Raw genomic sequence first — 13,118 nt, 5'->3', positions numbered from 1 at the left:
AATATCCACAATGTCATTTTTTCTTTTTTCTTTTCTTTTCTTTTCTTTTCTTTTCTTTTCTTTTCTTTTCTTTTCTTTTCTTTTCTTTTTTCTCTCTCTCTCTAACTACAGAGCTTGGAAAGCTAATACACCTTCCTATACTATCTTAATAGTAATGGTGACCATGTCACATGATTCTTCTACCTGGTGAGACACAGTCCATTCTTTCTTGCATATAAAGGCAAGGACAAGGACAAAGCTCTTTGACCTTTACTTTTTCTCCCCTCCTATGCCAGTAGTGGCCAGATACCTAAAAGTACAGCAACATGTGTTATAACCCTGAGGACAAAAGAAACACACTTAGGATACCAGTTTAGGAAGGAAAAATGAGTCAGACGATGTAATAGTTTTGTTGAGCTAGTCCGCATGGTATAAAGAAATCCCTGTGTGTTTAAATGACTGTTGGTCATTTTGCCTCTTGTCAGCTGGACACATCCTAACTGATACTCAGTTTAGGACCTAAAAAGTACATTGTTGTAATGTCATAACCTAAAATGTAGAACTGCTGGAGTGGAAAAGACATATGTTAAGGACTCAAGGATTTTAGGTTGAGAAAGTAACTCTGGTAATATGCTGGTGAAACATTTGCTCAAGTCCACATATGCAAATGTAGACGACACACTTATCACCTGGAATGACACATCAATGGGTAAGGTACATACTTATGTCCCTGTTATATTTTTAAAAATTACTTTCAAGCCTTGGATGGTTGGATAGTCAATATCCACATTTCTACCACCTCCATACATATTACTGAGCAATATAATCAAATAAGGAAGACAGAAGATGCTGCTCCCAGGGTGGCCATTATTCTCAAACCAGTAGCAGCCAATTAAACGGACTTAGCCTTATGGCCACCAGTGATCCTCCTTCTGCACAGAGCTGCTGCTTCTTCAAAACCCTTGGACAGAGATCTTTTCAGAGAAGCATAAACTGCTCAAAGTGAATCAGTAATGAGGCCCAAGACTACCTAAATTGCTCAAGGGCTGTCAATCTTTGTAATATATCCTATTGCTGTTGTAACAAATTGACACAAACTCAAGGGCTTAAAACAACACAAATTTATTATCTTACATTTCTGAAGGTTAGAAGTTTGAAAAAGGTTTCTCTGGGCTAAAATCAAAACATCACCAGGGCTGATTCTTTCTGGAGACTATAAGAGAGAATCTATTCCCTGGTCTTGTCCAGCTTTGGACCCATTGCATTTCTTGGCTCATATTTCCTTTCTCCATCTTCAAAGCCAGCAATATAACATCTTCAAATTTCTCTTTGACTCTGACCCTTCCTTCTATCACCACATCTCTCTGACTCTCCTGCTTCTTGCTTTCTCTTATATGGATGCTTATAATTACTTTGGGCTCCCTTAGATAATCCTGAATAACGTCCCCATCTAAAGATCCTTGACTTAATTACTCCTACAAAATCCATTTTGCCATATAATGTAACATAACCCCAGGTTTGGGGGATTGGGATATGGACATCTTGGGGGGGCATTATTCTGCCTATCACAATATTCTTTTTACCTTCAGCAAAAATAAAGATTGGGGAAAAAAAAGATTGGAATGCTGGTGATTTAAACACTGCTATGAAAGTAACTCAACGTCCTTAGCTGCAAAATTATAACATTATACTGGTCCTGTGAGGAAAAGTACATTTAAAATCTTTTTTAATGTTTATTTTTCAGAGAGAGAGAGAGAGAGAGAGAGAGAGACAGAGAGACAGAGAGACAGAGAGAGAGACAGAGTGTGAGCAGGAGAGTGTCAGAGAGAGAGGGAAACATAGAATCCGAAGCGGGCTCCAGTCTCTGAGCTATCAGCACAGAGCCCAATGCGGGGCTTGAAGTCACAAATAGTAAGATCAGAAGTGAACCAAAGTCAGACACTTAACTGACTGAGCCACCCAAGTGCCTTGGAAAAGTACATTTTATAAACCTACAAAACATTCTGAGGAGGAGAAGTAACTTTTTCATGTTTAAAAGCTACCTTTGCATAGAATAAATACAATTTGCCCTAATTGCGATCATTTATGATTTTTTCATTTAGGAAGAACATAGAAGTTGTCAGACTGTAAATGACATTTATTTTAGCATGTATTAGGAAATAACAAAAAGAACTTTTTATACTTGATTTAAGGATTCCGTAGTAAATAGATTAAAATTTTCTCTACTTTAGCTCCCTAGCACAGCACTAAACTATTATCTACCTGGTGATCCTGCAGGTAGATAGGGATATTGTATGGGCACATAAATAAATTTTGTGGCTCATTCTTATAATATGATACCCACAAAGGAGGGAAGCCATTAAAAATCTGCAGGATAATAAAAAAAAATAATTGATGGTGGCAACAAGAGCAAGGAGAATTAAAATGAGGAGTCTGATAAAGTCTGAAGCATTGGGGAGATCCTGGAGGCTGACTCAGAGAAAATAAGGTGGGCTAATTTCAACCTCTTTTCACAGAGGGAAGGCATTGTTGTGGAAATAAAAATAATAATTTTGGACAAAGTTCTCGTAATTAAAACCAGAGTTGCTAGAAGGCATAGAGAAATTTTTAAAAGAGCAGATAGCTATTGCCATCATGAAGGACTAGCAAAAATAATTCTGAAGAAACATAACACCTAATGTAAATGCAAAACAACACAACAATGTTTTGTCATCTCCATTATAATTGTTGAATCAGATAAAAATACATTTGTTAAAAATTTAGCAATACAGGTAACCATCAGCTCTATAGTTAAGAATCTGTTTCTTGGTTTGCCTGTCTCTCTCACTCTCTTTCCCTTTGTTCATTTGTTTTGTTTCTTAAATTCCAAAAATGAGTAAAATCATGTGGCAAGAACAGGTCTTGCAGTTTGCATCTTGTATGGATTAGTAGCCACCAACATGGCATGGATTTGAGAGTGAATAAAGAAAAAAAATGAAAAGAGACAAGAAGAATTATTTAAAGGCCTGACAAGTGTTCATTATACCTGTATTTGTCAGTCCTAAGAAAGAGCCAAGAAACAGGAATTAAAGCCAGGCTCTCATCTCGAGAGCCTGAGTTTCAGCGTGACACCAACCATCCAGTCTGGCCCACTTATCCATGGAATTGTCGGAGAAACTCCCTTTGCTGAATCCCACATTTTACGAATCAAATGACAACAGCAACAAGAAGGACAACAACTGCAGTTAAAACATCAATCACAACTTTTATTAAGAATCTAACATGACCTATGCATAGACAATCTCTTTTACTGCTAATGTCAATGAATGAGGTTGATGTTATTATTATCTCTATATTATAAAAGAGGAAAACAGTTAAGTAACCTGTGTTAGCTAATGTGTGGTGGATTTGGGCGTCAAACTCTGACAGTCTTTCTTTTTTTTTTCATCTGTTAATGCTATAATCCCTTCCTAAATGTAAATTTTGTAGACAAATTTAAAAAACTGAATCTTCTTTTTAATTATGGAATTTTTTTTTACTAAAGAGTTTCCTAAAGTTAATATGTTTATAAAAATATTATGAAAACAACAATTATAAGGCAAGTGGGCCATATGGAATTGTGGCTTAATGTTATTGGATTATAAAACAGAATTCTCTGATTTACTCGCAGGTTTGTTTTTCAGAAATTATATATATATATATATACATATATATGTATATATATGTATATATATATATATACACATATATATATAAAAACACAGACACAAGAGTGGAAACAACATGGCAGTTCCAACCCTGGTTCAACATTAGAACCTGTGGCAGGTTTTTAATATCTCTAAGTTTTGTTTCTGTGTCTTAATAAAATGTCTTCGAATTTGGGTTTTCTAAAGTTGCCACCAAAATTTATCTTACAGAACCAGAGGAAAAGAAACTCCCCAAAATATTCTACAGTAAATCTAGCAACAGTGAATAACCAGAGACCAGGAAAGTCTGGAGTGGTGTGAGAGGTTCAAATACCTCCTGGAACTTGAAATAATATCTAATGAAAGAATCTAGGACTGAAAGAAGCCAGGAAAATATTTCAGTCTACCCCCTAAAGCAGACTCAAGAATATAAACCAACTGAAAAATCTATTAATCCTCCTTCTCTTAACAAAAGCATTAAAAAACACATAAATACTACTTTTTTTCTATATTACTTTAGATTCTGTAACTAATAAGTCTGGTGTACTACAAGGAGGGGAAAGGCAAAATACCTATGAAGGTCCAACAAGGGAGATATATAAAGAAATAAGAACCTTTAGATTAGAAGATGAGAAAAAAAAGCCTGTAGGTTTTCTCATGGTCTATTGGTTTAAATTACTCAGAAGCAAGCTGTGTGGGTAGATGATCCCATGTCAGAGCAGCAGAGCCACATTAAATGACATCTGAACAAGCTAGGACCAGGAGCTGTCTCTCTCTCACACACGCAAACACACACACACACACACACACACACACACACACACACACACGTGTGCGTGCGCACCTGCCCTCCAGAAGCAGGTGAAAATATGGGTTTATATAGGACAAAGGGAGGCAGAGAATTTGGTTAATATAATTTATATACTTTGTTAGAAAATAGTCTGGTTGATCTCCCTGCATTAAGAAATGAATAAAGAGAGAAATCCCAGATGCAATAAGAACAACAAGCTTTAGACCTCTGAGAAATACTACAACACAATGGAAGCAGCATTTGAGGTGAGGAAGAATATGTCTAGAGGACAGTGAGGGAAGAATACATTAAAGGAATTAATGTTTAGGATATCTTAAGATTTTAAAGATGTGGTTTCCAGGAAGAAGGATTAAAACACCATGAAGAGGAAATACATCAAGATGGGGCCAGGGGGAAGGCAGTATAAAAATTTAAGCCTGAAATTCAAAGAGGACTTAGATTTAAAAAGGATTATATAAACATACATACAATTTTTACAGCAGAATTACAATTGTATTGTAAGTAGTTAAAAGGAAAATTAGCATTTCGGAGGGAATGTAGACCAGTGGTCAAGAACATGTAGTTTGGAGGGGTGCCTGGGTGGCTCAAATGGGTTAAGCATCCGACTTTGGTTCATGGTTCTTAGATCTAATGGTTCATGAGGTCTAGTCTAGCCCCACATCGGGCTTGTGCTGACAGCTCAGAGCCTGGAGCCAGCTTCAGATTCTGTCTCCCTGTCTCTCTGCTCTCCCCTGCTTATTCTCTCTCTCTCTCTCTCTCTCTCTCTCTCTCTCTCTCTCTCAAAAATAAATAAAACATTAAAAAAATTAAAAAGAAAAGAACATGTAGTTTGGAAGCAAAATCATTTAACTCTTACTAGTTCTGTGATTATTAGGGCAAATTACAAAACCTGCCTGTGTCTGTCTCCTCATCTATAAAATGGAGAAACAATAACATCTTCACTATAGAATTATTAGGATGATTAACTGAATTAATATTTGTAAAGTTGTAAAACAAAAATGTTAGCTATTATTGATAATATCAAATCAGTAACATGGCATGTGGTTTTCATACTCTCTGTTAGAATATAGAGAAAAAGTTCATGGAGGTGGTGAGTTGGGATTATCAGATTTAAAGGAATTTGTATAATTGAAATGAAGTGACAATCGAAGATACAAATGAAGAAAAATTTCCTGACCTGAAAACAAACAAGCAAACAAATATTTACAAAACCTACCACAACAAAGACAACTACAAAGAACTGTGAATGTTGGCTAACTGTATTCATCTAATTCAAAATAAATGTAACAAAGGAATACTCTGAAAATATTTTTCAACAAAACAAAGTTAATGTAAACCAAAAACCTCCAAGTGTTTTGGCAGGGAAAATATCAGCTGCAATCAAAGACAAGAAGTCATACTTCACTTTTCAACAATAAATTAGAAGAAAATGAAGTAACAACTAAAGAATTTCAAGAGGAAAGAATTGTAAATCAAACCCTTATTCCACCAAGTTATCATTCACATGTAAATGTAAGGCAAAACCAGTCTAAGCTATTCAACATTTCAGAAAATATGGCACTTATAAAAGACATCTTGAAAAGAAATACTGAAAAATATTTGCCAGTCAACAAAATATAAATCAAAATTAAGAACTCAGGTTTTAGAGAATTCAGGGCAGTGAGCCTTGAAAGAAGTAAAACAGATTACAATAAGTACTAAATAAAACAAAATATAAAATAAAGTCAAATAATTTTTCTAAGTGTGGATCCGAAATGGAACACAAAAATTAAATCCTAATTTTGAAAAATGAGTATGCACGTTTTAAATATGCAATAGTTTACAAAGAACAATTTACTAATGACAATCTAAATCCAATACCTTTTTATAATGAAGAAATGAAATTTAAAGTTTGTATTATCTTTATTTGGTGAAAAATATTGGCTAAGTAATGTTTTGAAGATGCAAAGGTAACCCCCAGTAGAAATAGAAAGAACCTATAAGCTTCCCAGTTTACTCAAGAAAAAAGGCAAGAAAAACACTTAAATAGCAGAAGTTAGAGAATAAAGTCAATACTTTGCACAAATGCATAAAAACAACAGAAAACAATATGAACTTGTTTCATCAAAAGGATTTAAACAGCCTATTAAAAACAAGAGTTTATAGACTGGATAAAAGAAAGCTGATACACAACAATATTTATCTGTATTCTATTTATGAGAAATACAATAGTACAAAAATATTAAGGAAAAAAGGGTAAACATTTATCAGAATTCAGAAAGTAAGTCCTTGTATTTGTTTACTGCTCTATGTCTAGATCCTTGCACCATAGGAAAACTTAGGACACACTCAATTGTTATCTACATATAAAATATAAACAAAAGCATTATACATATGAACAGTAAACAAAATAAGGTAGATAGTACTAACTTCATACAATTAGCAATTACCTTAAGAAGATAGAATTGGTAACATGGGTTCATTTAATACTGATAAAAGATACAATCCATAATGATTATGTAATGTCATAAATGTACATACATCTGATAAGGTAGCATCAAAGTACATATAGCAAAAGTAAAACTAGAAGTCTTTACCTCTTTCAGGCATTAACATTAAATAGACAAAAATAAGTGTAGACATATAATTATCTAAATAATATGTCCTCAGAGTTCCTTCATGCTTTATAGTTAGTAAACCAAGACTACACTTTTTTTCCAAGTGCTTAGGGAAACTGAAATGAGTACTTTTCATGCATCCATTCTTATGAAGACTCCCAATAGATGACCCACCTGCTCATTTTTATTTCTGGGGCTTATTGCCAAAGGAATTTCTAAACTTTGGTGAAATAAAGTTTCTTGCAAAAAATATGCCACCAAAAATCAACAAAGTAGAAACACAAGTAGATCAGTTTCTATCTTCAAAATTATTCTTAAAAAAATCACTCATATGAGGACTTTAAGACACAGAACAGAGGAACACAAGGGAAGGGAAGCAAAAATGATATGAAAATAGGGAGGGGGACAAAACATAAGAGACTCTTAAATATGGAGAACAAACAGGATTACTGGAGGGGATGTGGGAGGGGGGATGGGCTAAATGGGTAAGGGGCACTAAGGAGTCTATTCCTGAAATCAATGTTGCATTATATGCTAGTAAATTAAAAAAATAAATTAAAAAATTTAAAAAAAAGAGCTCACTTATTCAAGCATTCATTCATTTATTCATTTACTAATATTAATTGAACTTCTGTGTTAGTAATTGAGAATATAAGGGTGAACAAGGAAATAGTCCTCCCATCCATCTTCTGAGAAAGAAAACAGACATTAAACAGATTAACATATAGAAACATAATAAAATGTTGGCTAGTGATTAGTTTCACATAAGGGCCTAGAATCAACACAATTTAATCAGGGAGGACTTTCAAAGTTTTAAACAAACATTTTCCAGAAAATAGAAAGAAATGCAAAACTATCATATTAGAATTGGATGTTCAGATACCATACTGTGGTAGAGCCTGCTTTAATAAGGGATCATGGGAGTGAAAAAGCATTATCATTCAATGTCTCTACACATCTTGGAGCTCAATTTTATAAAGAGATTCACCACATTCATTAAACAAAATCACTAAAACAAGACAAAAATCAATATTTTTAAAGTCATAAAGACACGGAAGGATGAATGTACACATTCATTCATACATGCTCATTTATGCATGACTTCATATGATAACTTGAGTTTTCCTGGTTACATGGATACCATTGTATGTGCATAGTTGACATTATTTTTACTATATATTCTGTTCCCTATATCTTTCCTGTTTTGTTTTTTTTTTGTAAAAAGAAACTTCAGTTATAGGAATCAATTTATAATATATACATGTGTAACATATATTAAATTATGCCATATGTGTATATGTAAATATGTAATATGTATATTATATATATAGAGAAAATATATTAAATTCAATTATTGAATGATATATAAAAACTATTAGAAATTCTTTCATAAGTTATTTTTGGAAAATAATATAACTGCAATTATAGCATATTTACACATATTAAATATATAAAAACTACTTCTTTTCTCTGTTTTTAAGTTTGCCTATAGTTATCAGGTTGTGTGAGGAAAGCCTTCACCCAAGGCTGGAGCAAATTTCCCTAAGTGAAGAGTCCTTGCAAACCATTGTTTGACTACTGATTCTTGGCACTCAAGCCTCTCATCACATTTCTAGAGCATTTATTACAGTAATATTGGAGTTTGCAAGTGAAATGCTGACTAGTGCATTCACTATAAGGTCAGTGATAACATATCCTAGGGTAATGAAATATAAAAATATGCAGATTTTTAATCTGTAAACATAGCACCGTTATCATGTATTGTCAAAGTAAAGTGCCACTGGAGGCCTAGAAAACAATATGTCTTATTAATTATATACCTAAGAGATGTGTATGAAGGCTACCTTTCCATTACAAAAAGATATAATGTGTTCTGGATATTGGCATAGGTATCTCCTAGGATGCCAAGCAGATAGGTATTAATCATTCGCAATTTATTAATTTTAGTAAAAACAATTTAACACTTCAAAGTAGTACAAACATCATACTTAGGAAAATAAATTCAATTTGAGAAAAAACTGTGTTTGGGGGAATACTGAACATATGCAAGTCTTATTATCCAGTCATTGCATTCCTAGATGTATACTCCCCCCACAAAATGCCCATCATCTTCATGTAATGTCCCTCTTTATCATTGTTAATTATTATTTTTCTGGTGCGTACTTTCCTGATACTAATTGTGATGATTAATTTTATATGTTGGTTTGTCTAGGTTATGGTGGTCAGTTGGCAGCTCAAATGCCATTCTAGATGTTTATGTGAAGCTCTATGTTTAGATGTCATTGCCATTTAAATCGGTAAACATTGATTAAAACAGATTACCCTTCACAAGAGTGTGGGCCTCTTCAAATCAGTTGAAGGCCTTAAGAGTAAACACTGAAGCTTTCAAAACAGGAAGAAATTCTGCCTCCAGGTTGCAACATAGACACCCAACCTGAGCTTTCAGCCTACAGTTTGGATTCAAGACCATAACATCAACTCTTCCCTGAATTTCCAGCCTGCCAGCCTGGAATGCAAATTTTGGACATGACTGTCCCCAAAATTATGTCAGTCAATTCAAATACATACAAACAGACAGACATTTGACTCCTGCTGTTTTACCTACTTCTTAGCTCTTATTTACCTTCCTCTAACTCTGCAAGTATGTTGTACTGCCTCTTTCCATACCCTGTGCCTGCCTGAACTTCTAGTAGCCTGTAGCTGAGGCACCCCCTGCTGTCCAGCCACCCTACTGCAGTTTCCAGGACTGGCTTCTCACTGACTTTCTCCATGTCCTACTATGTTAAAGCTATTGTTCAGCAACCTGATAGTCACAGCTGATTTTATGTTAGGATAACAAAGAAAATGTACAATTTATCAGTGTAAAATCATCTCAGTTCTCAACCACCTGCCTGACAAAATGCTACAGCTGGAGAGACTGCACTTCCTTTGCAGCAAAAAGTTGGGATATCTGCCTCTTGTTCTTTTACTGGCTACTCTCTTTCTTACTTTTTATCTCAGCCCCTTGCCTGTTGGCAGTGGAAGGTGCAGGAGCACAGAAAAAGGATGAGAAGGAATGGAAAAGAAAAGTGAAAGAAAAAGAAAATTCTTAGCTTGCCATCAAATGAGACCATTGGCTCTCCCCACTACCCTGAAAGCTTGCCACTCTCTTGCTGCCATGACTATATTATATGTAAAAAACACACATGCATACACGTGCGCAGACACATGGTATTCAAGATTTTTATAGGACAGCATAAACTGGAGGGAAAAAGGGAAGCAAACCTTTATTTTGCCATGGTTTATCTGTCACAGCTAATGATTACTATGGTATGTTTATTATGGAAACTAATTACTGGTCTTTTAGAAAATGTGTATCTTAATTATAGTCATTAGTAAGTGGAAGAGATTATACATTTCCAAGAGGTATACTGAGTGACAAGCCTTAACGTGTACACTATTAAACCAGGAGAGAAGCCTTTGTTTAAAAAATAAGCACGAGTATAAAGAGTGAATATTAATGCATGTTTGAATTATTCTTATGCATTAACCATTGCTTACTTTTCATAGCAAATAAAAGTCAGTATGAAAACAAGATTTCCAGAATGGTCTACCTTAAACTCTACTTCTCTCTTATTCTCTACATTACACACAAACCAGGCCCAAAAGGAGGACAGCAACCCTTGTGTCCACAGGCCCCAGTCACTGTCCCAGAGAACTGTCCTTTTGTGAAACAAGACTCTGGCCACACTCTGAAATATCACCTCCATATTTCTAACACCAAGCCAGACACTGACTGGGATCCTCAGTCAGTTCTGTAACCAAAACATCTTAAATCAGTAGCAGAATATTTGAAGCTAAATACAGTTAATTACATCCCTGTCCCAGCAATCCTCTACTGCCAAACTGAAAGCAAACATTTTTCTAAAAGTTTCATTCTTTTGATACATTTTGACCCTCATTCTTCCTGCTATATTGGCTTCCTTCTTGAAAGCTCTTCTGATGTGCCCTCTATCTTCAAACTCTTTCCTCTTCTACTGGCTGAACTGAGATTTTCCCTTCTTTGAGGAGGTGGCATATGACCCCCACATCTGTACCATTTGGAGTATAGTGTCGGGGGAGGTGAGAACAATATTTGAAAACTCTTATATCTTGTCTTCTCTGAAGATTCATATCATAATGTCATATGGACTCTACTTTTTCCTTGTTACTTTCATCACTTGAATTCCCAATAAATTATTTTAAGTTACCAAAAATTGGGAGATGTCACACTCTTTCTTCCCATCAGAATTCCTATTATAATGTTAGAAATTTTCAGAATTCATGAAAATTATGGAGTTTCTTTTTTTATGATCCTGAGATCAAGAGTCACATACTGTACTGACTGAGCCTTCCATTTGCCCCTGGGGTTTCTTCATTCCAATGACATTTCAATCCACTTTGGTAACAAAATCCTAATGTTATATTCTAGTTGTACTTTAAATGGGTACACCTAAAGCTACATAAACATTACCACTCAACAGTCTGATAAAAAGCCTCCTACTATCCCAGTTCCTCATATTCTCACTCCTATAATCCATGGGACTTCTGACCTCTTGATGAATCCCTTTCTCTTGACCTATAAGCCCCTTGATGGCTTCTATCCTTTTGTCACTATATGTGGGTGGCATGGTATATGGTTTATCATAAGAACCAATATGTCACTAGGTTCTTGAATTGCAATTAATATCATCCTTCTGGCACATACACCTAGAAAAACCCCAAATATGGATCAATTCTATAGACCCTTACCTTATCTCTATAAACAGAGGCTGAATATTATTCAAGGAAAGCATGAGAATGCACATATAAACGCATTCATGACAGTAGCATTAAAACTAATAACCCCTCCACAACTAAAAGTCTATCATGTGGGCCCTCAGCATTGTTTATCAATCTTATTAATTTTCTTAACTTCTCTTGTTTCTGTACTTATAATTTTAAACTTTCACTATGTCCCTCAAACTTCCTTACACAAGCCTACATGCATGCTTAAGAACACAACTCCTTCTATTCTCAGCCAGAGACATTGCTGCTTATTCACTGAGAAAATTGGGAACATCAGTTGCTTAAATTACTGTTTCCCTGTTCCCTTTATGCCTCAGATACCTTCACTTTTATATAATCATTTATTTTCTCTAGTCTTGGAGGGAGTATCTGTTCTTGTTCAAATATGTTATACTGTTAGCAGAAATATCCAAAAATGGCCCAGGCGCTTACTCTGGATACTAGGGACAATGAACTTGCTAAGACCTAGATGGGCTTTTTTGTTTTTTATTTCAAGGCATACACTCAAATACAGCTTCCCATAGAACTGATGGCTTTCTCCTCTAGCCAGCATGTACTGAAAAATTCCTCAGGCCACTCTGATCTCTATTTCTCCAAGTGGAGAGCATCTGACTTTCCCAACAAATTCCTAATTGGCTGGTACACCAAATCCATATTACCTGATGCCAAAAACCAATGTATTTTCCTACTGACAAGACCATTTATCATGCTTGCTCTGTCAAAAGGGAGACACACAGAACTGAGGGGTTCTTCCACTAAAATGCCATGTCCAGTAGAAGCTCTGTTCCTTATATGCCTCTCTGCAAAATGATAATGAGAACAGGAGGTCCTTCTACATCTCCATCTTGCTAAGTCCAGCCATGCAAGCTTTAACCTTTTCCAATAAAAGTTCTACCATAACTTTTGATGCTATGAAATTTTTTCTGATTTCTTGCATTACTTGAGGCAAGTGAGGAGCTCTGATGGGATCCATATGATATGACAAGAGCCAACTATTTAAATTTAAATCCCAGTATCTCAGCTAGGATCTTATACCATTGGTCACTTTTCTCTACCTATTTCTGTAACCTCTTCTTTTCTTCATTCACCTTTACTCAAGCCTACATACATGCTTAAGATTTCCCAATCCTGAAAACATAAAAACAAAAGCAAATAGCTCTGCTTGGACCCATCATCCCATCTGGTTCCTCCTAAGCAATCTTAGTTGCCTTATTTAAAAACTTCAAAAAATCTATTAGTCTCTCTTGTTCCTTACTGGGA

General features: G+C 35.0%; 1 protein-coding gene across 1 annotated transcript in view; it reads right to left on the bottom strand.

The window, feature by feature from the left end:
* Positions 1-9,823, bottom strand: part of LOC122479521 (sperm-associated antigen 16 protein-like) — a 556,036-nt gene extending 546,213 nt beyond the window's left edge. The window contains exon 1 of the mRNA XM_043573372.1: positions 9,676-9,823. Coding sequence (XP_043429307.1) covers positions 9,676-9,823 — 148 coding nt within the window. The remainder of the gene's footprint in view (positions 1-9,675) is intronic.
* Positions 9,824-13,118: the final 3,295 nt, after the last annotated feature.

The sequence above is a fragment of the Prionailurus bengalensis genome, chromosome C1, assembly GCF_016509475.1.
Source record: "Prionailurus bengalensis isolate Pbe53 chromosome C1, Fcat_Pben_1.1_paternal_pri, whole genome shotgun sequence".
Classification (NCBI taxonomy): Eukaryota; Metazoa; Chordata; class Mammalia; order Carnivora; family Felidae; genus Prionailurus; species Prionailurus bengalensis.
This window is presented reverse-complemented; position numbering and strand designations above follow the sequence as displayed.